We start from the raw sequence: 25,748 nt of genomic DNA, 5'->3' as shown, positions 1-25,748 counted from the left end.
AAACAAGTTCGGTCATTACCATATTGAAATTACGAGGCACTTCCGGTTTCAAGAGGAAGCAAAGGACAAATATACTCGACAAAAAAATGAACATTCACTCTCTCCTATCTATGGTGCTCAGAGGTCGTCAAGAGGGCAGGATGTGTTTTAACCGAGCTCCACTCTCTTTTTTTGTGCTTTTTATCTAGGCATCTTTCGTCTATTAATTTTTTTAAACCATCTACTTTAACTTGTGTTTGTCGTTTTAGTTTATTTTTAACTCGTTTTTGATGCTCTACTTTGAAGATTGAAGTGGATTGCTTTTCCTGCCTTGCATACTCTACATAGGCCGACAGCGGGCGTCTGGGTGTGGCTATAATAAATTAATATGGCCGCTGATTCAACATTTGGCATCATGCCCTCCAAACATGCAAGAGGAGTGCCTCACAGCGTTGCCTCTTCCGACGATGGCTGAATTCCTAACCCAGTAGTACTACCCTGTTGTGCATGGTCTTTCACCGTGCGTTTATTTGTTCAGTTGTCAAACCCAAGGTGAGACTGTGCTTAGTCCCGTTTCATTTTACTCCATTTGGGAACATCGCACTCTGTCGGTTTACAACCCTGACTTGGGCCTCATCGGCTTGCATGGATGGGGGACATAGGCCTACTTACCATGGTATTTACCCAGACTCCACTCTTTCGATTCCACTCAGTTTTGCAAGACCTACATGTATACTGGATGGTTTTGAACAAAATCCTAGAAACGTGACCGTAAGATGGACAAAACCTCTGTGTCAACGTCCTGCGAGGTTTTGATGAAGTTCTACCGTGGCCATTCTCCAGTTGCCACTTTGGGTAATCTTACTTATCTGGTTCAGATTTACTCATCCTTGATGTTTTTAGACTTATCCGGGGATGTTCACCCTAACCGCAGTCCCTTGATGTGTTTGCTCCAGAGCCTGGAGCAAGCACTTATTTTTGACGGTTGGGCAATAATTCCTGCTCTTGGATCTGCGATAACTGTGGGATGCCGCAGTTTAGTTCATCTCTCTTCTGAACATTTATGAGAAATTCAGTTTCAGACCACAATTCATTTGCCTCACTTTCGGAAATTTCTGATGATTGTGACTAGGACATCGGTGTGCCCGTCATTGCATCATCCCCCATCACTAAAGTCAGAAATAAATGCCACAAAAATGCTAAAAATGGATACAAAGACAACCATCGTGTTCATCATATGAAAACAAAATATTTCGGGATCTGCATTATGCCACTGAAGGTTGTTAAACAAAAACAAGCTCTTGCTAGTAAAATTTCCGAACATGAGCTATCATATTCAGACCAATAAAGGAAGTGCTAGAGGTGGTGTCCTTATTGCGGTAGGGAGTAAAATCATTGCTACACATTTGCCTGAACTTGACGTCGATGCAGGGGTTTTGTGGGTTAAACTACAAATGGTTAACAGCAAGCCGGTTTTAATTGGTGTGTTCTATCGCCAACCAAAGCTAGGTGCTGAGCATCTTCGTAAACTCCATGAGTCACTCCAGAAAATTGACAACATTATTAAAGAATCCCAACATATGGCTAGGAGGAGACTTCAGTGTTCTGCACATTGGTTGGACAATTCCAACAAGGAAATCACCTGATGATTGTGTCTACAGCAGTGACATTGCTTCTTTACTGGACTTAATTGGGGACTTCTCCTTTCATCAGTTACCTAGAGAGGTCAACCATGTCCATCAGACAAGTGCTACATGTTTTACAATTACTCCTATAGTCACCAATCCACAAGCCTTCCCACCAGTCATTGCATGTACTTGTCCAGGGATATCTGATTGCTTCATCCTTCATGCTAAACCAACAGTTATACCCAAAAGGCCCCACGTCGCAAAATATTCAAGTCCCATAAGACTAACACTGAAAGCTTTAAAAAAAACACATGGCTGACTTTGCGGATTCATTCTTGGTTGCTGCAAAAACGAGGTCAATTGGCATAATTATATTCAAGTTGGCTATTCTTTCAGGTATGGATGCATGTCAGAGCTCCAGGCATAATCTCCCTCAGATGTCTCAATCTCTCAAACGACTTCTCCGGAGGAAAAACACAGGGCCCCTCCACACAGCAAAAAAAACAAACAAACGTAGGCCCTACTCATCGTAATTGGGATAGATGTCGTCATCTGCGAAAATGTGTTCAGAAGGGAATTAAGGAAAGCTGATCACAGTTAACTCTCCACAACAGTGTTTGAATCAGTTTGTACGGATTCAAAGAAATTCTGGTTCTTCCTAAAGAACAGACGTCATGAATCAACAGGCATCTCTGCTTTGTGGACTTACTCATCAATATAGATCTGCGTTTACCAGGGAGGGTTCTGCTTCACTTCCCAAGCTTTTTGGCATCTATTCCGCCACTTCAAATTCAGACAGATGGTGTTTTTAAACTTCTGAACAGTTTGGTTCTACACAAGGCCCCTGGTCCAGATGGGATTCACCCTTTGTTTTGAAGATGTGCATCAGAAATAACTCCTGTGCTTACAAAGTCAAAGTCTCCTCCGTCACTGGTTTTATTCCAGCTGAGCAGTCTATGGCAAATATTGCTCCTTTCTTCAAACAGGGAAGTCGTACTTCTCCATCTAATTACAGGCCTGTTTCTCTAACCTCTGTATGTTACGAGATTATTGAACATATAACTTACAGCCATGTCATGAAACATCTTGATTGTTTCCACTGCTTTGAATCAATGCCAACATGGGTTTAGAGTAAAAGGTCTTGTGGAACTCAACTTCTGGCAACAGTTCATCGTATTTGGGAATCTAGCGAGTCTGTTAAGCAGGTTGATGCCATTGTTTTATATTTTACTATGGCTTTTGACACGGTTCCTCACCGCAGACTCTTTCATAAGCTCAATTATTTCGGCATTGAGGTCCGTTACTTACCTGGATCTCATCTTGCATCACTGGAAGGCATCAAATGGTTGTTCTTCAAGACGCATCTTCAACCCCTGTCGAACTGTCGTCTGGGGTAACCCGGTGTCAGAGTTATACTTGTTCATTGAATTTGCGTCTGATTTATCGTGCATTCTTTCGCAGTGGAACGCCTATGGTAAATAGAACAGTCCTGTTAAGCGCCAATTCGGCTTGACAAATAAAGTTTTAGAAAATTTTTCCCGCGGAACGATTTTCAGCCCGCGTAAAAATCCCCGATCGCCATAGGTTAGCACGCGATCGAGTGGTGCGTCTGTAGTTACCACGGGCTTACGTAACTTCCACCCGGCCATGGTTATTGTTAAACTAAATTTGCGTTTTGTTTGTATTTACAACTGGCGTTTTTGTTCCCAGTTCACTTTGTTTATATTCATGAGTTCTGGGTGGAGTAGATTTTGATCTTAGAAAGAGTGTCTGTGAACGATTTTGATCTCCAAGGCGGTAACATCAAGTGTGTGAGCTGAGAATTTTTGCAAGTGACCGGTACGAACTTTCCTGAGGTCTCTGAAGCAGCAGATAACGATCGGCGGGAGAAATCCAGTCCCGGTACGATCGGATCGTCAGATCTAGGTATCACAGAGCTAGTACGATCCTTCAGAATCCAGTCCCAGAGATTGCAACACTCAGCCAAGACATCGTTGAATAATGTTACCTGAAATAACCGTAATTTGAACATTTTGTCTTCTAAGAGATTGTTGTTGAAATGTAGTTTGCTTGAATTAAAAATACCCTGTGTTAATTATTGGACTGACCATACATGAGCATGATTTGCAGATCAGTATGAGCTTTATTTGATGTATGACAATTGCGAACGTAATTGAAATATGTTGTTTCAAACGCAATGCAGTTTAACTGAATAAGAAACATTGTGACTTTGGCCTACGCAGATGTGCAATGGAAACTTTTGAGTAATTTCCGGCTTTTACATGAAACTTGCACATGACAATATTGAATTTATTTGTATAGATGGCAGTAACCTTTGGGATTTCAGAATTCTATTACATCCACTCTATGTGTACGTACGATAGTTCCGGGGAGTCTAACACCTGAAGTCAAGCTGTCCTTGAGAGGAGACTATAATACGCCAGACTCTGTTACCTGGCTGGAATGCCACGGAATCGGCCGAATGCACCGTTACGGAGTGGGAATTCCCATCTTTACTTGTTGAAGGAGTAATCACATATCAGGGACTTATATTTGATCAACATAATGAAGTTACCAATTTTCCATGATGAAGTGGTCCTCTCGGAAATCTAGTAGAAGAGTAAAGTACATGTAGTAAGTCATAGGACAATTATTTCAAATTTAAGGGCCCATTGTAGGCCTACCGATTATTCATCAAACTTTAACATCATTGTAAATAGTGTACATAATATGGAATTGTAAAGTACGCAAGCCGAATTTTACAAACTGGTTTCAAGTCGTTTTTTCCATGTGTCTGAAGTATCTTTACCTAGAGTCATCCCTAACATAATGACCAAACTGTTCAGTTTTGAGAAGTGGTGACACTCAGGGCACCGTTCTGGACCTCTCCTGTTTCTTCAGTATATTATTGATCTCCGTGATGGGATGCATGTCTGTTTGCGGGTGATTGTCTTGGATATCGTCCTATATTCACGAACGCCCGAGAGAGAGCCATTCGTATTGGTAGAGAGCCAGTCACGTGGCTGGTCTTTGACGGTACCAGTTCGCAGAGGCACATACCACAAAATGGCTAGAAGGGTGGCTAAAAAAAGGAAAATTGGTGAAAAAAGTCGTTAGAAGTGTATAGATTTTTAACCTTTTCTGACTTTCTGACAAAAGATATTTATGAATGAGAAAATATTTGCGCTTGTTCGGTCTTAAAATAACGTTCAGACCGGCAGGAGAATGGACGCTGATAATGCCCACGCCTGCGGCTCGGGAATTAAAATAGAATTATAGTCGCATTCATTCTCCGGAGAATTAAGACAGCATTCATTGCCTTATTTGCACATCGACAAGATGTCAATCTTTACAACAGACATTTATTGGCTATGTGATACAACCACCTTTTAATATCCACACAGCAAGACGTCTTTCAACGTAAATACGTGACCAAAATAAAACAGACAAAACGTCATCGAATTATAACCTTCTTCTACCAATGTAACCATCTGAACCCCAATAAACCGACAAAGGTTTTAACTAAGTTTCAGCTTACATGTAGATGCATTTCATATTACAAAGAAAGCAATTCGTACATTGGACTTGGTATCACTATACAACAGGTAATAAGCAAACTAAGAAAACTTTAAAATAGTTGTTTAATATTAGTTGTTCGATTCAAATTACAACAGAGAACCCAACAAAAACCTCGGTTAGGCAGAATTATGCAGGATACAAATAACTGTGCTATTTCATCGTATTTGTTAATGAAAAAAATCACAAAACTTTACCAACCTTTAACAACTCTTTGAAGTTATGTTTTTACCACGAACTAGCCCCCACCTACAACAATGCAAGAAATCTGCACCTTTTTGAATATAATACATTCATCCCCATCAAAATAGCTTATAATATTCACGGTAGATTACCTGATGGATTTCAACGTGTTTGGTGGATTCTAACTCAGAAATACATAAAATACTCTTGGACCCTGTGACAAACTTTTTTCCTTAAGAGTTGAACCATTTATTTCCTATCCTGTCCATGTACAGGAGCATCTACACAAACAGTGGCATATGAAATTTACCCAACTAGAGACCCTAGTGTGACAAAGCAAAGTTAATTTAACTCTCCTGGAGCCCCTTTTCTTGTACAGCCAAATGAAAGATGGTAGATTTGCCATCCTTCCCATTCCATCACTTTGAGATCTCAGATCTGCAAAGGCTGATTGAACCCAATTTGGATACCTTTACGTCTTGAGATATCCAATTCATTTTATTCCAATCAAGCCAAGTGTTCTGTAAATATCAAAGTACCTTATCTGATACGAACAGTGGCGTAACTACGGGGGGGATGTGCCCCCCTGATGGAGGCTTGTGTCCCCCGGGTGCCCCCCCCCCTTTGAAATTTTGAAATGGACAAAAAATATATATACCTTGTTCATTTATTTTCAGTGCCCCCAGAAAAAAATGGTGCACCCCCAGGTGCCCCCTCAGCTGCTGTAGCTACGCCACTGGATACCAGTGGGAACAAGAGAGGATGTTTTTTATATAGCAATGACATGACAGTGAGTTGGTGGAAACTCACACTGTGTAGGCTCACAACCAGGCACTTGGCCCAGGCATGCTGAGCATGCCCAACCAATTTGTAGTTGAACGTATGGTCTCCACGTATGCACTGGGCACATGCACAAGCCTGCTTTGAAACTTCCCACTACACTGTCTCATCTTTGCCAGTAAAGGTGTGCTTCAACTCGAGGCAAATACGATGCACCAATGAGCACTCTGAACATGCATGTATTACAAATTAGAGATAACAATTATGGCACCCTGGTGCCTTGAATGCACTACCCTACATTAATAAGGCCTAACACAAAAATGGATTGCAATATTAATTTCATGAAGAACCTGTAGAGTTTAACCCCCTTCTCAGCTGCTTTTGTGTTAAAGCAACATCAGTGTCAGAACATCATGTATTTTATCTTTTTTTAATCTCCAGCTGCAGGGTACTTTTACAACAAACTTTCCTTGCCATTGTAACCCCTAAAAATAATGGCCTTTAGCAAGCCTGCACCGGTAGTTCAGTGGCCAAACAGTTTCCTAATGGCCAATGGCACTTCAGTCAGAAATACATGTTGTCTGAAGAAATTTATCAAGAGGCATCATAACAAGAGACGCTGATGTACGTGTCCATCATCTCTCTGCTTCTGCTGTCTTGGCCGACAGCAAATCATCCACTTTCTCTAGGAACATCTCTGTTGTTAAACGTTCACACATTTTCCTCTGCAAGCAGTCACAGAGAAGTGCCAGGAGTTGACTATTATCACAAGGTAAGTCGGGTTGGATCTGATCATCACGTACCTGAAGACAAGAAATGGAGGATGGAATGATGCTTCAGAAGGTAACACTGACAGCACACTGTCGTAGCATATGATGTCATCCCAGGGTTTGCATTTGCAATACACTTTGTCAATTTTGACAAGATAATTTTAATAGGAAAAAACAGACATGGCCATAGCATGAAGGTTAACGCAATGTTTCTTTATGTGTCTATCACACATTTTTTTTCCAAAATGCTCAAGTTTCACCTTAAATGTAAAAGAATTCAGAGAGCAGAACAAATTAATCCTGAACATTTTGGCACAAAGCATCAACTGCATTCTATTAGAGCCAAACACAATTGAGTCCGAGTCCTACTAGTTTAAGTTTGAGTCTGAAAATCCTAGTCCATGTCCCAGTCCTCTAATAAACCAAACTTATGTTCTGGTGCATGCATGTACAAAAACATAGGCACCAATACAGTATCAGCAAACACCGAGTACTACACACACCGAAGAAAATGGCCCATGTATGATCAAGTAATTAGAAATTCAAAGAAAGGAACAAAGAGTGGCATTTCCAAGTATCAGAAAAATTGTATTCTTAATTCATACATGAATATTAATTATTCTTAAACATTTTACAAAACATCAAAATCACCTCTGGTTAACAAGGCATTAATCCTCATAAAAATTTTCATAAAAACTATGAAAAAACAAAAAAAAGAATGCTTTTAAACCTTAAAATTCATTGGGATTTTTCAAACATATTGGAAGTCTGTTCCACATAGTAGGTGCATATAAATGTTAAATGTTGGATTACGATGTGCTGATGCTTTGGTCGAATTTCACGATAGTTGACCTTTCCACTATCGCTTCCTATATTATGAATATTGGACCCATGAACTCATTTCAAGTTGAGTTACCACTGCCAACATGTAATCAATATTGCATAGAACTTCACTTGATGGGTAAAGAGCAGATGGTGTACACTGACGTTGCACTAGAATTTCATACCAGCACAGATTGTCTGGGTACTCAAAAATATTTTTTTTCAAATTTGTACTAAAAATCCACACACAGGTTTCAAAATTTGCCATACATATTTTAATATTAAATACAGAAGGTTAGGAATAATTTTATAACTTGATTAATGTGTCCACATAAACATCATAAAGAAGTAGAATGCAAGGCAAGGTTACGTTACTTGACATAAGAATGTTTTATAGAAGATGACCCCTCATAAATTGGAAACAGTATACAAAGGTGTCGTTTTAAGCCTTCCCATTCATTTCCTTGTTTTGCATCAAAAAGGGTGCTGATGATGATAAAAGAGTCTTTTGGGTGGACTTGTGTAAGACTCAGATCAAGTCAATCAGTCTTTAGGCCCTAGTCCAAGTTCACAAAAAACGTCTCAGTGCGTCAAAGTGAGTCCAGACTTGAGTCTTCCTACAAAACTGATAAACAGACCTTTAAACATAGAATGCAGTTGCCATCTCCCATTCTAAAAACAATGGATACTGTACGTACCATATAATGTACTACAAGAAATATTCATTTTGGAACTGGCCTGTTAAACTGTTTTTTCTCATGCAACATAGGCACAAAAGCTCACCAACTGTCTCATCTCTGCTGGAGATAGGTGGGTGTGGTCTTGGTAGGGAGATTTCTTGTACAGCATCTCATACAACAGACAGCCAATACCCCATACATCCGAATTATAAGACAGAGGAGTCCTGCAAAACACCTGAGGAAGACATTTTAACAATGCAATAAATTAGCATTAAACAGCAGTGTCCAGTTGGATGAAAAAGCTTCATGCAATGACGTTTTCAAAATACATGTTTTAATCCTGACTCCATCTCGACTTCTATCTACAGTCAGTCAGGTTAGTTGATCTTATGAAAAAGTGTGAAACTTAAATGGATACCATATGTAGAATTTAGCCAGCAAGGTTTCTGCCAAATATAAGTACATGTATAAACAATCCCACAGAAATGCGGTAAGGCTGCAAAGTGTGTTCAGCACTGTTGAAAATTCGGACATGGAAAATCTCAGTTTTAACTACTGTTATTCATTCACCATTTTATCATTGGCCAAAAACGGTTATACAATTGGCTCTGCCCACCATTTTAAGTCATTTTTTTCTCATTTCTTTGGAATACGACAGTAATTCTCTGAATTCTCAATGGATAAACCAGCATTCAAGGACCTCAAAGAAAGCATTGTGAATTTCTTGTATTGACCATGGCAAATTGAGCAATGGCAAGTTTTCCAGCCATCCAGCTTAGTTTGGGAAATTTGTTTGATTTGTTTTGCTTGGTTATTTTATGTTGAATTTGTTCATCTGATATGCACAACAGATTGCTGTGTATGAGTTCACTTCTGCTGAATGGTCAAAAATTTGTTGAAAAAGTTATCTGGTTAAGCAAGAGCACAAACAGCCATGCACGAAATCATAATGTCATCTCCCTTCTCAAAATGAGCACATAAATTTAATGCAGTGACTATAGTTACATGTATGGCATTTTAGACTGGTTGCTGTTTACTTCTATTGCATCAACCTGCAGCATTGGACACAGGAATCAAATCAGTCTGTAATACACAGATCTTAGACTTTATTTCCTATGAAAACCAAAAATCTTCCAAGGGATGATAATCTAAACAAAAATTAGTGTGAAAGTAAATGCAGGATTTCTTTGACGAAAACAAAAGAAAAATGGGAAAGACAGTCAATGCAGGGCTCAAACCTGGTACCTTGTTAATGAAACATGAGGGCCGTGGGGTATAGAAACAAGGTACCACAGGGACCTGAAACACTTCATGGTGTCCTAAACTTTACATAGATTGGCAATGGTTAATGTACAGTGATGGAAGTACATGCATAATTAGTTTTAATGAGAAATAGATTAACAGCTTCAATAACTATCTATAGTCACTACACAAGCAGGGAGTAATACTTATGTTCAACGGCAGCATAGGCATTGGCACATTTGAAAGTTACAAAATAGGAATGTGAATTCCTACAAATAATTAAAACATTAACATTCCTAAGTACACACAAGCACATCAAGTAGACTATTGATGTTGTCACGATCAAGTCTCATACACTCCTGACTTGTGAAAATGACAGATTGTCTGGATACTTACCTCGGGTGCAGTAAAGCACGGATCAAAGGACTCTATGATGTTGGCAGGACACTGCACCACACAACCAGGCTTTATCTGAACTACCTTGCTGAAGTTACAAAGCTTGATGTTCTCACCAGTAGTCCGGCCATCCCATAGCACATTGGAACCTTTTACACATGGAAACTAGGAGTGTCAGAATGACCATCCATGACCCTGGCAACCATTAGACAATTACTGGTGCTCCTATAATGAGAGCAACTATCAATACATGAACTGAAAAAGCCCATTACACTGGACTTCAGTTGGGAAAGGGACATTGTTGGCGTTACTTATCATGCATGTACACAGGGTATGTCCTAATCATCCAATGGACCTCATGGGATATCCAGATGGTTAAATACATAACTGAGATTAGTGATTAATGATGTAGCACCCCCCTCCCTCACTTTTCATGAGAAAAGACAAGGTGACAGACAATAATGAACTCTACATATAAGAGCAGGGATCAAAAGTGCCAAAACATTTACTTGTGCCATGTGCAAGTTAGCATTTGAAACAACTTGCGCAAACAAAGTTTAACTTGCACTAATTTTTGAGGGAAACAGCTGGGCATTCAGTTTTGGACACATCCCCTCAGTTCCAAGGAAAGAGTGCGGACTTTTGTGTTTTGGTGGTGAATGTTTCATGAAGATGAAAACTGAACAAGTCACCAACAAATTTCCCACCATACTGTGATTAAAAAACTCACTGCAAAATGATGTCAACGTGTGTATGTGTAAAAAAAAATGCTCCGAGTCCACATGCAATGCACACTCCAACCTGACAGTTTCAGTTATACATTCAACGACTGACTTGTATATATCAGTAAGGAGGGAGCGAGGTTATACATCACTCAGCAGTATGTCTGGTCCCCAACCCGCAAAACAATGTCCATGGCAATCTACACTGTACATGTATGTATACATCAGCACCATATGGATTTGTTTGTGGTATTCCAATCTACCAGTGGCTGGAACACAGAAGACAGACAGACAAGCTACAGTAGAATGATTTTGTTCAACTTATTTTTGGTTTCATTCATATCATACTGGTACTTTTCCACCTTGAGCACAGGGCAAGCTTGAGTTGAGGAAAACTTGCATTTGGTTAGATTTCACTTGTGTCACACGAGCACTTCAATGGCAATTTCGAGCCCAGGAAGAGATTTTAAGCAACAATCTGACGTGAGGTGAAACAGCATGCTTGTTTGTGCATGTCTGGCACACGTACAGCATACATTAATTACGTTGAAACTCTCTTGGTTCTTGCAGTGGAGGCAAGACACCTAGCATAAATAGCTTGATTGTCAACCTCAACGCTGTATTTGACTACATCTACACTGGATTCTGCAAGGGGATCAAAAGGGGTTTTGATCCACCAAGGAGGATTGCAGGTAGATCAACAACAAGTGTAAATGCCAAGTGGATCAGGCTCTGATCCAAATCTGATCCTCCTTTCTCGATTCTCCTTTTGGGAAAGATCAGACCTGCTAATTGGTGGGTCTGATCCTGCAATTTGACACAAACATATCCAGTTTGTATGGCGCAGTTGACTTTGGACGTCCAAAAGTCCATAAACATTATTCATTTGAGAGCGGCTAGTCCCCGCAAAGTCTAGTGCACAATGTAAACGAGTGATTGGTACTTTCTCTGCAGCTGTAATGTACATTATCCACATGGGTACTTTACAACTGAACAGCAGCACCACACCCATTGTTTTTTGTTCATGTGCATAGCAATGCTACCTTGGACTATCTCTACTTTTCATTAGCATTTATTTATATTTTTATTCAGTTGGTTAGGTCTGTGTCTCTTCACTTTTTTTAAGTCTATAAACAAAGCAAACCATGCCCTGAAAAGTTTGGCTTGGTCAGTGTTCAAAGTCAAGGCATCTAGTAAGGGCAGTGGTGACAGCAAAGTTTTGTCACAGACAGGCAACTGTGGAACAGTGATGTGATATTGAGTATAAAACAAAAGCAAAGTGAATAGCAATTACCCCTCGATGTGCCATAGAACCAGTGACAAAGTCGCAATGAAATTGTAAGCATAGCTAGAAGCCTAAACCAAAGCACAGAGTTTTGCATCCATAGTACAGTGCACAAAAACTCAGTGACTTTTCTGTTGTGAAAGATTGATGAAAGCAGGATCAGAAGACAGTGTAAACAAAACAAGGTTTGTTTACAGTTTGCTTCGCTGTGGTTCAATCCCCCATAGCAGGATTCAGTGTAAACAAAATGTTCCTCACAGTTGAGAGAGTACTTGCATAATAAGCAGATAAGGCCTATGAATAGCTGTTTGATCAAACTGTCTATTTCTGGTGTCAGGAAACCATTAGCTTGACAAATTTGTGACAGAAATTACCTAAAAATTTCAAAAGCTGCACATTATGCTTAGCAATGTCAAATTCCATACGGCATTTGTTGACAAAAATCATAATGCTTTGTACATCTGTTATTGCACACATCGCACAAATATTTTTCCCAAATTCTTTTTCAAATAAGGAATCTTTTTCATCCCACCGCTTTCAGCTGCAGCAAAAAATTGTACTGCACTAAAAGCACTTCATCAATAAAATCTCTCCTGATTGCTTACACTTCCAGTTGAGGTAGACAATCTTGTATGTAGAGTGAAGGTGCATGGCAGCATAAAGAACTTGTTGAAGCAAGGTCAAACAGATGTCAAAGGTCAACTCCTGAACCATCCAGGCATTATGCAAACTTTCCATTTCTGTATATAAATGAGTCAATCGGAAATGAACAAATATAAAGGTAATTAGAATAATTACATGTAGTTTATACAAAATTCTATGATTTTTAAATTGAAACAAAAATATAAGATTGAAAGGTAATACATATGGTGATCTATTTTAATAGAAGTGCAAAAAGGCATTGCTTTGTCCAACAGTTCCAACCCCTCCTCCATTTCAAGACTTGTTCCCACCCCTACCTGCAACAAGTAAGTTTTGAACAAAATTGTACCCATTTAATAGTCATCCTCAGGCCCTTCTGTCATACAGAATATAAACCATTGGAAAACACAAATGAAGGAAGTTTACAAGTGTCAGTATTTCCTTTGAGCTTTGTTAGGCCAGCACCTGCCTGCAGCAACAACACAAGTGGACATGATTCTCTTGACATCCCAAGTGCAGTCCTTTCACCCTACATAACGTCACTACACAGTGTAGTTGAATTAATCACAAGTCCCTGAAAGTCTATAACAAGTCATCTCGTCAGCCAAGTCATCTGTCACAGTTAACCCTGCTACTTTTCACTGGTCTTGTGAAAGTACTTGTGATGAATTCAACACCAATACTGTCATTGCATGTACATCTACCATGTTAAGACTATTTTCAATCATGTTTATATAAATGCATATATACTGAATTTAATTTTCTCAAAAAGGGCAAGTTGGGCAACTCCTGTAATTTTCAAACCAATGCTGCTGATTTTATGTATAAATTGTATGACGGGAGGAGAGCGCCCTCAGCAGTTAATACATAAAGCTATTATTACCTGGATAATACGTTGAGCAGACTAACATTTCGCTCCCTGATATATCACTGCACCAGTAGCTTTGCGTGATATAAGGTGAAGATTTCTGGTTGATATTGAAGTAGAGTTTTTTCAAGTCTGGGTGGGAAAGAGCCTAAAAATAAAAGAGTGGCAAAATTACAGACAATTAGGGTGGGGGAGGGGGCAGCCTTCCTTCAAAGGAGTTCACATCTAAATATGACTATTTTCCAATACTCAACTTCACTGCCTTCTCAGAATTTATCTTTTCTACCTGCTGTCTTTGAAGTTATCAACTCAAATGTAAGTCAGAATGTGCCCCGGAACCTTGAATAAAATGCAAAAGAGCAACATATTTCGGTACTTCCATTTAATTTGAACACTTCAGACCTACAATCTAGGATTGATTTTAGAGAAGCCTGAGATGGACAGGGTATGGAAAAATGACCAATTAAAGCCTCGATGGGCCAGTTGGGATACCAGAGTCACATCAAGCAACACTCTCCTTGTGGCATACACGGTCTACACCATTATTACAACATGGCACATTGTACATAAGTCCTCTCTCAAATCTGTAGCCTGTTAACGTGGGTAATGAGTACATAGCACCATTAGGCTTTGATAGATGTCCCAGCTTGTATTCATCACTGAAAGGGTAACTGTATGCAGAGTGGATTAGTGTATTCATCTAATACACGTTACAAATAATTCAGAAAAGTGTTGAATAACTTCAGTGCCTATTAATACTTGCCAAAAAACAAGGCTGGATCCAGACCCAAATTTTTGGGGGCAAACACAAGTAAGCAACGTCCCAAGTGCACTTTTGCATTAACTGACTGCATCGGTCACAATTATGCAGCTGCTCAGAAACAATTTTCTGAACAAACTGGCTCTGTTCATACAAAACAATCTCCATTAAAGATGCTTAATAATTCATTTCTTTTCTGGGAGGGTTGCCACAGTCCCTGTTGCCTGCCTCCCCCCTTCCGTCCATGGCCAAAAAGTAAATGACTGTTGTCAACTGGACAAAATTAAATCCAATATGGACAGCCAGTGAACTATCACAATTGTAAAGTGTTGAATGTTGGTTGATAGTTTTACTTTTTGCAATGAACATTTTCCAGGACCAACCTGGCCGAGGAATTGTTATTTTCACATCGCAGAAAAGTCCCATGTGGACGGCCACGTCAGAATGAATTTACATTTTCAACACATGCACTGGTCAAAGCATACCAGTATGACCTACATTGCTTCTCATACATGTAATAATACTGTACAGGACATTAGAGATACACTAGGGACAACTTGACAACGTACGAAAAACAACAAAAAGAAATTGAACAGTTTTGGGCTTTCCTGAAGCTGCATCTAGTGTCAGATTACAAACTCAATCAGATAGCGCCCTCATGAGATTCTGAGAAGGCCACTGTAGGTTTTAAAAGTGACCAAGAGAATTTTTGCAGGTCACAAGTAATCCTTAAACAGATGCAAGGAACAAGAGCTGCATTTGAAGAAGCACTCGATCATGGTAACTTTTACATTTTTAGTTCAATGCGAATAAGGCTTAACACTTCTTTCTCGGCAAAACTCTGCACATATTCCAGATTACAGACTACTTTACAAATAAAATATAAACAACCTTTTATACCTTTTTGATGACAACATCGTGTCTTGCCTTATCTTGAAAGGCAATACGAGCCCGCAAGATGTTGAAATCACCAAAGTCTCCCAAGAACTGTCCCTCTACAACACAAGCTGTTTTCCACAACTCACTACTGACCGGGTTAATGGGGCAGATCTGTATGAAAATATTAGACAATAAAACCAACAAATTTTCACGTTTCGGATGTGACGAATTAAATTGGGAATTTATAATCATTTTATATTACTTAGCAACACCTCATATATATACATGTAAGTTGGTTTGTGGGGGACCATTCTCTTCAACTCTAGTTTCATGCTACAATATCAAGCTCTGTAGATGACAGAGTTTGGCTAAGCAATTCTTACAAGTACATGTACAACAAGACCAGTGCTGGGTTTTAGGTTTACATGTATGTGGACTGCACTGCAAAGTAAGCTTTGAAAATTTACAGTTGATTTAAGAAAAATTGTAAAAATGCACGCTAATTGTATTCAACTGTATTTTAAAAAGATTCACAATCTACACAGGAAGAAATATGACCTTTGATCAACGAGACCTCAACTGGTTCAGGTCAGGAGATTATGTCAAGTGTATTACCAGAAAGTCGCCTAATCGGAGCTGCTTTGTCATGATGTTTACCAGCTCCATCTGGAGATCCAGACTGATTGAACCACGACACATTTGACTGAAGTGTTCTTCAAATGGAAGCCAAGGCCTGAAATATACAAGAGTAAAATAGCCTGGCTATGGATTCATGATTATTTTACATCTATAGCTCTGTAAAAATCTTCCACTCTTCCTATTGCAGCCTATGTGGGTCATATCATAGTTTTTAATGAGGGATGATTGTCAGGTTGTTCCAATGGACTAAATTTTGTACTTCTTGAAAACAATGGAGCACTTTTGTCACATAGCTTTGTCAAGGTGTACATGTATGTATACAATGTACTTCAAGAATTACAGTGAAAGAAACAAGGTGGTCAAATGACCAAAGCAGGCCTAAAGTGCAGTGTCCAAAGAGAAGGGATTGTAATCAGTAGGCTTCAGATTTTCTGAAACAAGCTTTGTTTATCTGAAGGAAGAGCAGCTTTGGCTACTGTGGTCAATTTAAAACAATGTCCCACGCACTGTTAGTGGTGGTAAGTGTAGAAAAATTTAACTTTAGACAATTCATCTGTGGTAGCACTAAATCAGAAAGCAAACTGTTTTCTGTGAAAGGTCCTTTGGCCCATATTTCCAATGCTCTTAAAATACACTTGTCAAACATAGGTTTTATTTTCTTTTACATTTCATGTACTAGTATTACATTGTATCAAAAGCATCCCATATCATCATTTGTTTGATTGAAATGTACAAGTGGAAACAGCCCATCTTTTGTTTGATTGAAATGTACAAGTGGAAACAGCCCATCATTTGTTTGATTGAAATGTACAAGTGGAAACAGCCCATCTTTTGTTTGATTGAAATGTACAAGTGGAAACAGCCCATCATTTGTTTGATTGAAATGTACAAGTGGAAACAGCCCATCATTTGTTTGATTGAAATGTACAAGTGGAAACAGCCCATCATTTGTTTGATTGAAATGTACAAGTGGAAACAGCCCATCTTTTTCTCCAGTTTTCTCATTATTCTTATTGATTATAACTATCCCACAAGTTATTTTCTGACCAAAATTCATAGCGGTAATCCAGCCACCGCAAGTTAATGTCATTCACCCATGTCAAGGAATTCTCATCAAATTCTCTGCCACTAGTTATTCTAACATTTCTAACAAAAAGACTTGTGACTGACTTTCGTCTCTTTCAAGTTCTCAAACCAAAGGCTCGAGAAATTGAAACAAGTTTGACGCTCTGAAGAATGAGTTTGTTGGGCTAGGCTGCACTACACTTATTAAGACACTAACCTCCTTCGGAACACAGCACAGAATGGTACAATGCATTCAACCTCCTTGCATCGACTGCTGTGTTGCCACAAACAGTCCATGATGTGCCCTCCATCTTTGATCCTGTTTTCCAGGAAAAGACTCCCCAGTTTCAAAATTTGCCTTTTTCCCTACAACAGAAATGCATGTTAATCACTATGTAGTCTTGTTTATTATCATGACAGTGTAGGTTTGGTAATGCTAGCTGTTACCAACTCCATAATCAAAGGTAATTCTTCAACAAAAAGCAAAATGCAATTGAAGTAAACAAAGTACACCATAACCTGTAATTCCTCTTTCATTTTTTGTAAAACTTATTTTGTTTGTGAATTACAATTAATTCAATTAATTCGTCGGTGACAAATTTCCCCTTTTGTGGAGCTAAGTAGTGCAATCAGCTACAGGTTCAACACACACCGACCAGTCTGATATGGCTAAGGCAAAAACTTACCAATAAGCAACTGCTGTCTTGGCATCGGTTGTCTTGACATCTCTTCTTACAGTATACAGCACGCTCAGGATCACCCAGCTGGGAACTATAATCCTGCTAAAGTAAGATATAGTCAATTCATCAAAACCATTTTTGTTTTGAGAAATAATGGAAGGCAAAATTTTGGGCCTATTTCATCTCTCTTCCTTCAAAGAAGCATGTAAAATCCCATCCCCCACATATAGCCCCACCCCTCAGAAAGGCCAGAAAAGGCTGCATGAAAAATTTCCATATTATTGCCCCCCACAAAAAAAACCCAACACAAGTTTGGCCCCCAAATATTTGATTCTGAATTCGTCCTCCATATTAGCCAATAAATATCCATGAAGAGTGAACAGGATGGTGTTTCTTAATTAGGAGAATGGAAAAAATATATTTCTAATCAGGCAATTTTCAAGGGGAAAGAAAAGAGCACACTTGCCCGTCCGACTGGATTGGTGCATCCATTACTGGGTTGCTGAGATGAAACCATTCTGTATGACGTATGTGAAATTCTGCCATTATGCATTGTGTTACATCCAACACAATGATCCTTGAAGCCAGTTGACCGCTTGCCATGACTGGGTTCAGCATATCCATTAGCAACTACTTCCTCAAATGGAGCTCTCTGTTCCATATGACGCGCATCACTGCTCCCTGATGTTATCCCATGATCTGTGAAGCCTGTTGCTCCCCTCAAAGGACTAGCTTCTGCTTGCAACTGCTCCCTGTGATTCTGAGCTGCCAAGTAGCCATTGGCCAGAGGCTGATGACCAGTCCGGCTCCCTTCCATACCATGGGTGTTCTTTTGTGGGTATCTTTGATCGCTTCCATCCATTTCAATTCCTGCCTTGTTGAAGTGACTGGCACTTGCAGATGGTCTTAGACAATTAGTGCCATTGTTCAAGTAGCTGGGAGAAGTGTTGGTACCTGGCAAATAAGCAGATGCATAGGAAGGTGTCTGTCTGGTAACAGTACCTGAGGAGGTATGGCAAGGCGCATCTGTCTTTCCATCAATCTCATCATCACCCCTGATGCTACTGTGGCAGAGTGACGGTTCTATGGACATGATGGAATGAAGAAATTTGGAGAATTTAGTTCAGTGTTGATTTGACTCAACTTAGTTACACTGGGCTGTAGTGGTGAGTAAGATGATTTCTGGAAAGAAAACATCACCTAAATATTGCGTGCAAAACACTAATTAACATGTGCACATCTCAGACAGATGATAAAGATTACAGGAAGAGCCATATGTATGCAGGACAAACATCCTGTGTTAATATCCGTTAACACAAAATTCTGTATTAACAGTGTTAATATTTCAAATTTATGATGCTTGTACATGCACATGTGGCCAAAAGCAACCACAATGGTGGAATGTGATGCTACAATGCCAAATATTGCAAGGAAGGATCAAGTTTGTCAATTTTTCAGTTGTGATGAGTGTTAATACCTGTACCTGATTCCGCAGAGAATTCCAACTCCAATTGCTCTCCAGAACTGGCAGTAGCCTCAGATGGATCCCGGCTTTGGTCTGCATCTGCAGGCGTGTCATTAGCCCAGGATTTAGAGATCAAAGCCATTTTTTCAAGAAAATCCAGCTGGGCCTCTATACATGTACATGCACGTGCACATCTTTTATTCTCTTCCTCTTCTGTGAGAACCTGTTCAGAATATCTTTCCTTCTTCAAACTGCTCTGATCAAAGCATTCACATCTTGGGATAGGTATTTGTGGATTGGCCTGGAGAATTTCCATGAAAATTCTGTCACATTGTGAATGAGATAAATTATCAATATCTATTTTTGCGATGTGAGATGGAATCTTCCTGTGCGTCCCCTGTTTAAAAAGCCAGATTGCAGCATCTGGTGGTAAATCTGAATCTTGACACTGAACTTTTCGTTCACCAGTGGAAAGTTTAAAATTGTGGCCCGGTGACGAATGTTCTCCACCTTCACTTGAGAAATGTGATAGCCTGAAACTTCTACGTTCATCTTCATAACTTTCTGGGTGATGAATTTCTTCATTTACTGAATTTTCAGATGATAAGAAGACACTTGAAAAATGTTGCCCCTCAGGGATCTCATCACTTCCCCCAGTCCCATAGCCACTTGACTTCTTGGACTTGCGGAAACCTTCCCCCTTATGCCTTCCTGATTCTGACAGAGATTGTTTCACTACACCATTAACTTCAATTTTCGGGATGGTACGGTCAGAGGATGAGGCTTCCAACTCTTGAGTGTCAAGTGAAGATGATGTACTAGATGATAGTTGCCTTCCTGAGTCCCCACTATCAAACTGTTCATCAACCAAGGAGTTCGAGCTTCTCCTTAATGAAGTTTGAAGACTTTTGCCTTGACTGCCTCCTCCAGGGTAACTTTCAAGAAGCGGTTGGCCACTACTCTCTGGCCTCCTTGGATAAACATCAGACAGATCCTTGCGATGGGAAATGTCAGCCAAAACTGCTCCAGCTGAGCTGGGAAGGCCATCTGAAATGTCTTTCCTCTTGGGAGCTTTTTCAGGTTCCTTTTGCCAGGTAATTGGTGTACATGTTTCATGATGATAGCTGATTGTAATACTGCTTCTTTGTTTAAATAGAAGCTGGTCATATCTTGTCAAGTGTTCACTGTATATGTACTTTACAAAAAGCTGTATGGTTCCGCCAACACCTTTACATGTATATTGATGATTCAGACCGTTACAATGAATATCTCGAATCATTTGCAATTGTGAAGAATTTTTTTGTGATGCTTTGGAATTTGGCAACATTTGTTGAAGGTCTTTATTTGAAGTTTCTTTGCTGCAACCATCATGACTGAAGTGATTACATGGGGCTTTGATTTGTCTGAAGTGCCTTGTGGGTCCAGTTTTGGAAGTCTGTACTGCAAATATGGGACCATCAGCAACATCAACGTTATCTGTAACTGCAGTCTGCCTGCAAAATGGTTTGCGTCTTGGGGGCATCTGATCTAGTTCAGCTGCCATCTTGAGTTGGCGTTGAGTCACATGTGTCATTCTCAAATGATTCTAAAATGAACTTCAAAGACATTTAGCGATGAGGGGGCCCGTGCATCAGTGACAGTGAGATTGTACTAAATGGTCTTAGCCAATGAGTCCTTCATCAGAAAATCTGGACTGGTTTCAAATGAGAAGCACACAATTTGTATTATGCAAACAGATGTCTCCAGATTGACGGCTTTGCTATACACTCGATCACGAAGAAACGTAAAGCATCTGTTCCATATCTCCAGCTGAACCACTCTGAAAGAAAAAGAATGCAAAACTACATATATTGGCTAGCAAATGACACAACTCATTTCATAAAACAATTTCATAATTTCCTATGAAACTGAAACAAGCTGTTCACCACAAAACTTCAACTGGTTACAGTTTTAATGTAAAGGGAGAGCAAAGGGTCTGCAAAACAGATAAAAGTTTAAATTGCCAATACTGCTGAAGAATATCCAAAGGGGAAAATGAATCTCAAATATGATCAATAAACATATTTTTACATGCCATCATAAAATCTAAAAACAATCTAATGAGCGTCATGAAAAGAACAGTTAACATACAAGTATCTTTACTCCTATGTCACATACTGCATGTGCATGTACATACACTACAGTCAATCAAAACGAAAGTGATTTCTCACCAATGAGGGGACTATACCTCTGACCAAACTCCTTGAAAATCCGACCAAATTATGAACAAACAAACTACCGGAAAAGAAACGTCATGAGTGAGTGGTTTTCCTTTCTTTGGAAACCCCCCCGGTGCGGCATTGTACATGTAATCTTACATGGATTTTATCGCACAGCACCTCTGCATGCAGGTGAAAAACTTTCTGAAAACTAAAGCTGAACACTTCATAAAAGAAATGCTTTGTAAAATACTTACATGTGAATAAAGTTGTCTAGCACATATACATGTACTAACTGAAATTTAACTGATGTATAAAACTTTTGAGTGAATGTGGAAAATGAATATTACTGCACGGCAGATTTGATGTGAATGAATGAAGTGACAGATTACAAAGATCCAACCAAATATAACGCTTTATTTTAAAAGACTCTGTAGAGTTAGCATGATACAAAACCTAATGAAAAGAAGTTTTCTGCTGGTACAGTTTATGTGTATTTTAAGTAGTACATGCATGTACATGTACACGGGTACGTGTACGTATATGGCTCACACAGGTACCTGTGCAAAGAACCATTTCTCACAAGATCTATTTTTCTTTTACTGCAAACAGAACACTTCTTGAAAGAGACCCTAAAAGGATCTAAATGTCGGGTATTTTGGTCCCCCGTAACAATATGAACAGTGTTCTGCTCATCTTGAGTTGTTTATGTACAATGAATTTCTCTTATACACATTTTTTCTTTAACTCTGTATTCTTCTTTAATGTATGAAAACAGTTTCACTTCCTTTACGTGTACTTTGCTACAATAAATTTACTTTGCAAATAAATAAAAAAGTCTACTTTTAAACAAAAGTGATCCATGCTTTCCTTGACAACTGGGGGCATTTTTACGTTGCTGTGATGTCAGCCAGGGAAGACGGTTCGGTGAATGGGTTGTCCTTTTGAAATTGTGAACCCAGAATTTACATATGAAAACATGAATGAAAGAATTGATGTTTGCTTAATGCTTTGCAGTATAGAAGAGAAAACTGAGGACAGCAAATTCTACAAAAATGCTGGACTTTTTTGTGTACAAACCAATGCAACACTGAGGCTTCTTCCTGGGATGACATCACAGTTTTGCTCATGAATATGTATCATTAGCATAAAACCTAACAGGGTGTACCCTTTCAAATAGTGAAACAAAAGTTGAAAATAGGTTAGCTGAGACACAAAAGGGCATTTTGAAGGTTTGTATTAAATTGATTTCAGATACCCTTAACAACAAAAAACAACTACAATGGAACACTAGAGCTGTTTCATGAACTTGTGATGGTGGGCAAATTCTTCAAAATAACAGTTGTGGCTGGAAGAGGGCATTATGAGGCTGAGAAAATTGTCTTTCTGAGAATAAATTATTTTGGCAGAGGTGTACATGTATGTACTTGAGAGAAGTACAATAATGAAACAGGAAACAATGCATAGATGTATAAAAATACTGGTACAAAAGAATGGGAGAATCCAATTTCAGCTTCAGTTCAGTGAAATTCTCCCTTATTATGTAGAATAATCTCCCTCATGCCTAGATTCCTGACACATGATAAGGTTTCCTCATTGACAGAGAAAAAATAGTCGCAGATCGATGTGTGGGTGGCCAATACAGAGAAATGATGAATGCATTTTGACACCAATGCACATTGATTGATTTCATTGAAAAGGAGGGAAAGTAAAGAATAGTGACCTCGTACCTAATGAACTTCAGTGAAGGAACGTACACAAAAGTTTGTCATTTTTTTTAAGAGCATGTTATTTTACAGGAAACAGGTTAGGTCAATTAATATGTTTCAATTATTTCAGATTTTAAAAAGATAAAGCAACATAATAATTTCATGCACTTCATTAACACACCGTATGAGGCTTCAAAATCATGGGGGTTGAGACAGAGGGCAAAATGCTCTTAAATGATCCCTCTAACCTCTGTACTGCAATTTCCCCTTAAAACCATGTACTCATGTGTCAGAGCAAGCTTGAGCGGCTGGCTGAAAATGTAAAAGAGCACAAATTTGAATGTCATTTTTTTCTCAGATTTTCCAAGTTTGCAGTGTTATGTAGTAAATTAGAAACCTGTTACATATGGAAAGAGAGTCACAGTGACCTGCATTTGCAAGATGAGGTCACCACAATTATGTTCGTGTACAATGTACATGTACACAGCATGGGGTGAAAATCATTGTCAACTGTAGCTAGGGGAACCAATATGCCATCTAATTCACCTGTTCAGAAAATGTTGGTTCACGCAGATAATATTTTCTGCATGAGTTAGCAAACTTACCAGTACAAGTATTTTACAGGATCCAAGAGGGCTACATTACAAATTGAAATGGAAAACGGGAAGATAAAAAATGTCTAATTTTCTTAAGCTTATTTTGAGAGATGTAAATTGCAAAGAGAACAAACACTTCTCAGTAGCATATGGCCAAAGTAGAATTCCCTGCCACAAATGTGGGCATACATACGCACGTCAATATAGATAACTTTTTGTTGAACCTGTTTACATGCATACATGTACACGTAATTTGGTGGCATGGTGAAATATTGCAGATTTGACCAAGTGTAAATTTGACAACTGCATGTAGAGTTAATTTGTACAGGCTGATTGAGGATACCCACAGAAAAGCTGCCACTTACGGTAAGTGAAGATCTTGCAGCCCATCTTGGCAAAGATATGTATGTACATGAACAGGTATCGTCATAATTTATGTATAAAATTGCTCTTCAAACTAACTTTAGTTGGAACTGTGCCATAATTAACTATGCCTAGACAGCATTGGGTACCAGACTGATACACTGGATGGAAGGGCTGGTGTTGACAGCCATTCCCGGAGTCAGCTAGTAATCTCACTAGCTTGATGAACACATCCATATCTCTTGTTTAACAGGTGTGGGTTGGGGGGGGGCTGGGAGTGGGAAGATCAAACCCCTATTCCAGCACACCCACACATAATGAAATAACATTTATACATGTAGTCAAATAATGTTTTTTAAATTAATGATGTCATGTAAGGGTTATTTCTACATCATTATGTGACACATTGCCTAAGTACCTTTCTGCCTGTCCACAAAATAACTGGACCTAATAACAGTCCTCCTCCAGGTCAAAGAAAATCCCTGGGAAAATTTCCTCAATCCTTTTTTAGGCCAGTCATGCCAATGTCACTCCATATTTAATGGTTTAACTACAATGTCAACCCAGCCAATAGGCCTACTCTATGCACAACCATGGACTTCCTTCCTCCATGGCAGAACCATGAAATGCATAACATTTGCACACAACCATTCCCACTGGCTGTGTGCCCTCCATGTTTACTCACAGATTTGTGCACATTCAAGTGAAATTTGGCAGGGGAATACATACACAAACTACACCACTTTTTCCCAGCTACATGTATTGGCCATATGAAAGCAATAAAATGTCCTAAAATGTCAAATTTTGAGGCGAAAATATCGAGGGACAGAAGTTTTCGAACCAAAGGGTTTGTGCAGAGAGTATCGAATGGCATCCGTAAATGAAATTCTTTTCATCAAGACAAGGTATAATATAGTTTATCCTGGAAGTGAATCAAAGATCAGTACTTAGTAACTTACCAGTGTGGTTGCCATGTATTGAATATGAACAGTTCGCGCAGTAGTTTCATTTTTCTATCAACCATTTCCACTCTGAGATACCGTCATGTACAGTACATGTACACGTACTGTGCCGTGCCGTGTACGTGCTGAGGCGATGCGAGCCGGCCGGGTCACCGTAACCGCGTGCACGTGCGGTCCGTGGAGACTTTCTTTCCTCGAGGGGAACACGCCGTACTTAGACTTGCTCTACGAAAAGCCGCTTTTTAAAACCCATTTTGACGTGTGACGCTTGAATGATATTATTTAAAGGTTACAATTAAGCAACCTTCAATACAGAGAAGAGTGAAATATACAATGAAAGGTTCAAAACTCAATTGATGGGAAGGTACCGGGTAAATAAATAGTCCGTATGCAATTTTTCTGTGTGGCGTATAGAGCTTACGTGAGGCCTGGGAATTCCCGTAGCACGAAACAACATTAGACTTGTTTAATTTGCCCATGGTAGGAATTATTGTCAATGAAAATATAATTATCTTCATTCACTTACATGTACATGTATTTTGCTGAGTAAGTTTATAAATCACGCATTTATCAGAGGCAGATTCCCTAGTTTCCCTATCTGTTTTGACAGAAGAAATATTTCGAAACTGGTCTTGTCAACATGCAGGGAATCAGTACGCAACACACTTGGCGAGTTTAGACAAAGGCAGTGGTGCTGGCCTGGGATCCACCGCAACCCACAAGGGTCTGGGAAACCAGGAAAAAAATGGTAATTCTTTTTAACCACAGTTCAAAGAAACCGCAGTTTCCTCTTCGGGCTTTTTTTTTTGGGGGGGGGGGAGACCGGACATTCTGTCTGGAATACCACGGCCTTCTCCAA

At 39.3% G+C, this 25,748-nt stretch overlaps 1 protein-coding gene across 3 annotated transcripts; it reads right to left on the bottom strand.

Annotated features, from left to right (window-relative positions):
• Positions 1 to 4,949: 4,949 nt before the first annotated feature.
• LOC110983315 (uncharacterized) lies at positions 4,950 to 25,610 on the bottom strand. Of its 3 annotated transcripts, none has more exons than XM_022242488.2 (12): positions 24,887 to 25,610; positions 19,080 to 20,880; positions 18,063 to 18,679; positions 17,603 to 17,698; positions 17,134 to 17,282; positions 15,828 to 15,945; positions 15,234 to 15,383; positions 13,589 to 13,721; positions 12,669 to 12,803; positions 10,057 to 10,205; positions 8,522 to 8,653; positions 4,950 to 6,949 (listed from the first exon to the last, which is right to left on the bottom strand). In XM_022242488.2, exons 2-12 carry the CDS (start codon positions 20,632 to 20,634, stop codon positions 6,782 to 6,784), a joined length of 3,402 nt encoding a protein of 1,133 aa, XP_022098180.2. In that variant the 5' UTR covers positions 20,635 to 20,880; positions 24,887 to 25,610; the 3' UTR covers positions 4,950 to 6,781. The 3 variants fall into 3 exon arrangements, with proteins under 3 accessions (XP_022098180.2, XP_022098184.2, XP_022098181.2); XM_022242492.2 differs by having other exon boundaries at positions 17,603 to 17,695; positions 24,887 to 25,609; XM_022242489.2 differs by lacking the exon at positions 24,887 to 25,610 and adding an exon at positions 23,930 to 24,853.
• Positions 25,611 to 25,748: the final 138 nt, after the last annotated feature.

Source organism: Acanthaster planci, linkage group LG15 (assembly GCF_054643075.1).
Source record: "Acanthaster planci isolate LZ-2023a linkage group LG15, COTS_SCS, whole genome shotgun sequence".
In the NCBI taxonomy this organism is placed as follows: domain Eukaryota; kingdom Metazoa; phylum Echinodermata; class Asteroidea; order Valvatida; family Acanthasteridae; genus Acanthaster; species Acanthaster planci.
This window is presented reverse-complemented; position numbering and strand designations above follow the sequence as displayed.

Excerpts from the sequence above, each read along its gene's own strand:
- LOC110983315 (XM_022242488.2), bottom strand. The coding sequence starts at position 20,634 with ATGACACATGTGACTCAACGCCAACTCAAGATGGCAGCTGAACTAGAT. Across the intron at positions 15,384-15,827 it reads TCCGATTAGGCGACTTTCTG|ATCTGCCCCATTAACCCGGT; the intron begins GTAATACACTTG and ends ATTTTCATACAG. Across the intron at positions 8,654-10,056 it reads CGTGCTTTACTGCACCCGAG|GTGTTTTGCAGGACTCCTCT; the intron begins GTAAGTATCCAG and ends TGTCTTCCTCAG.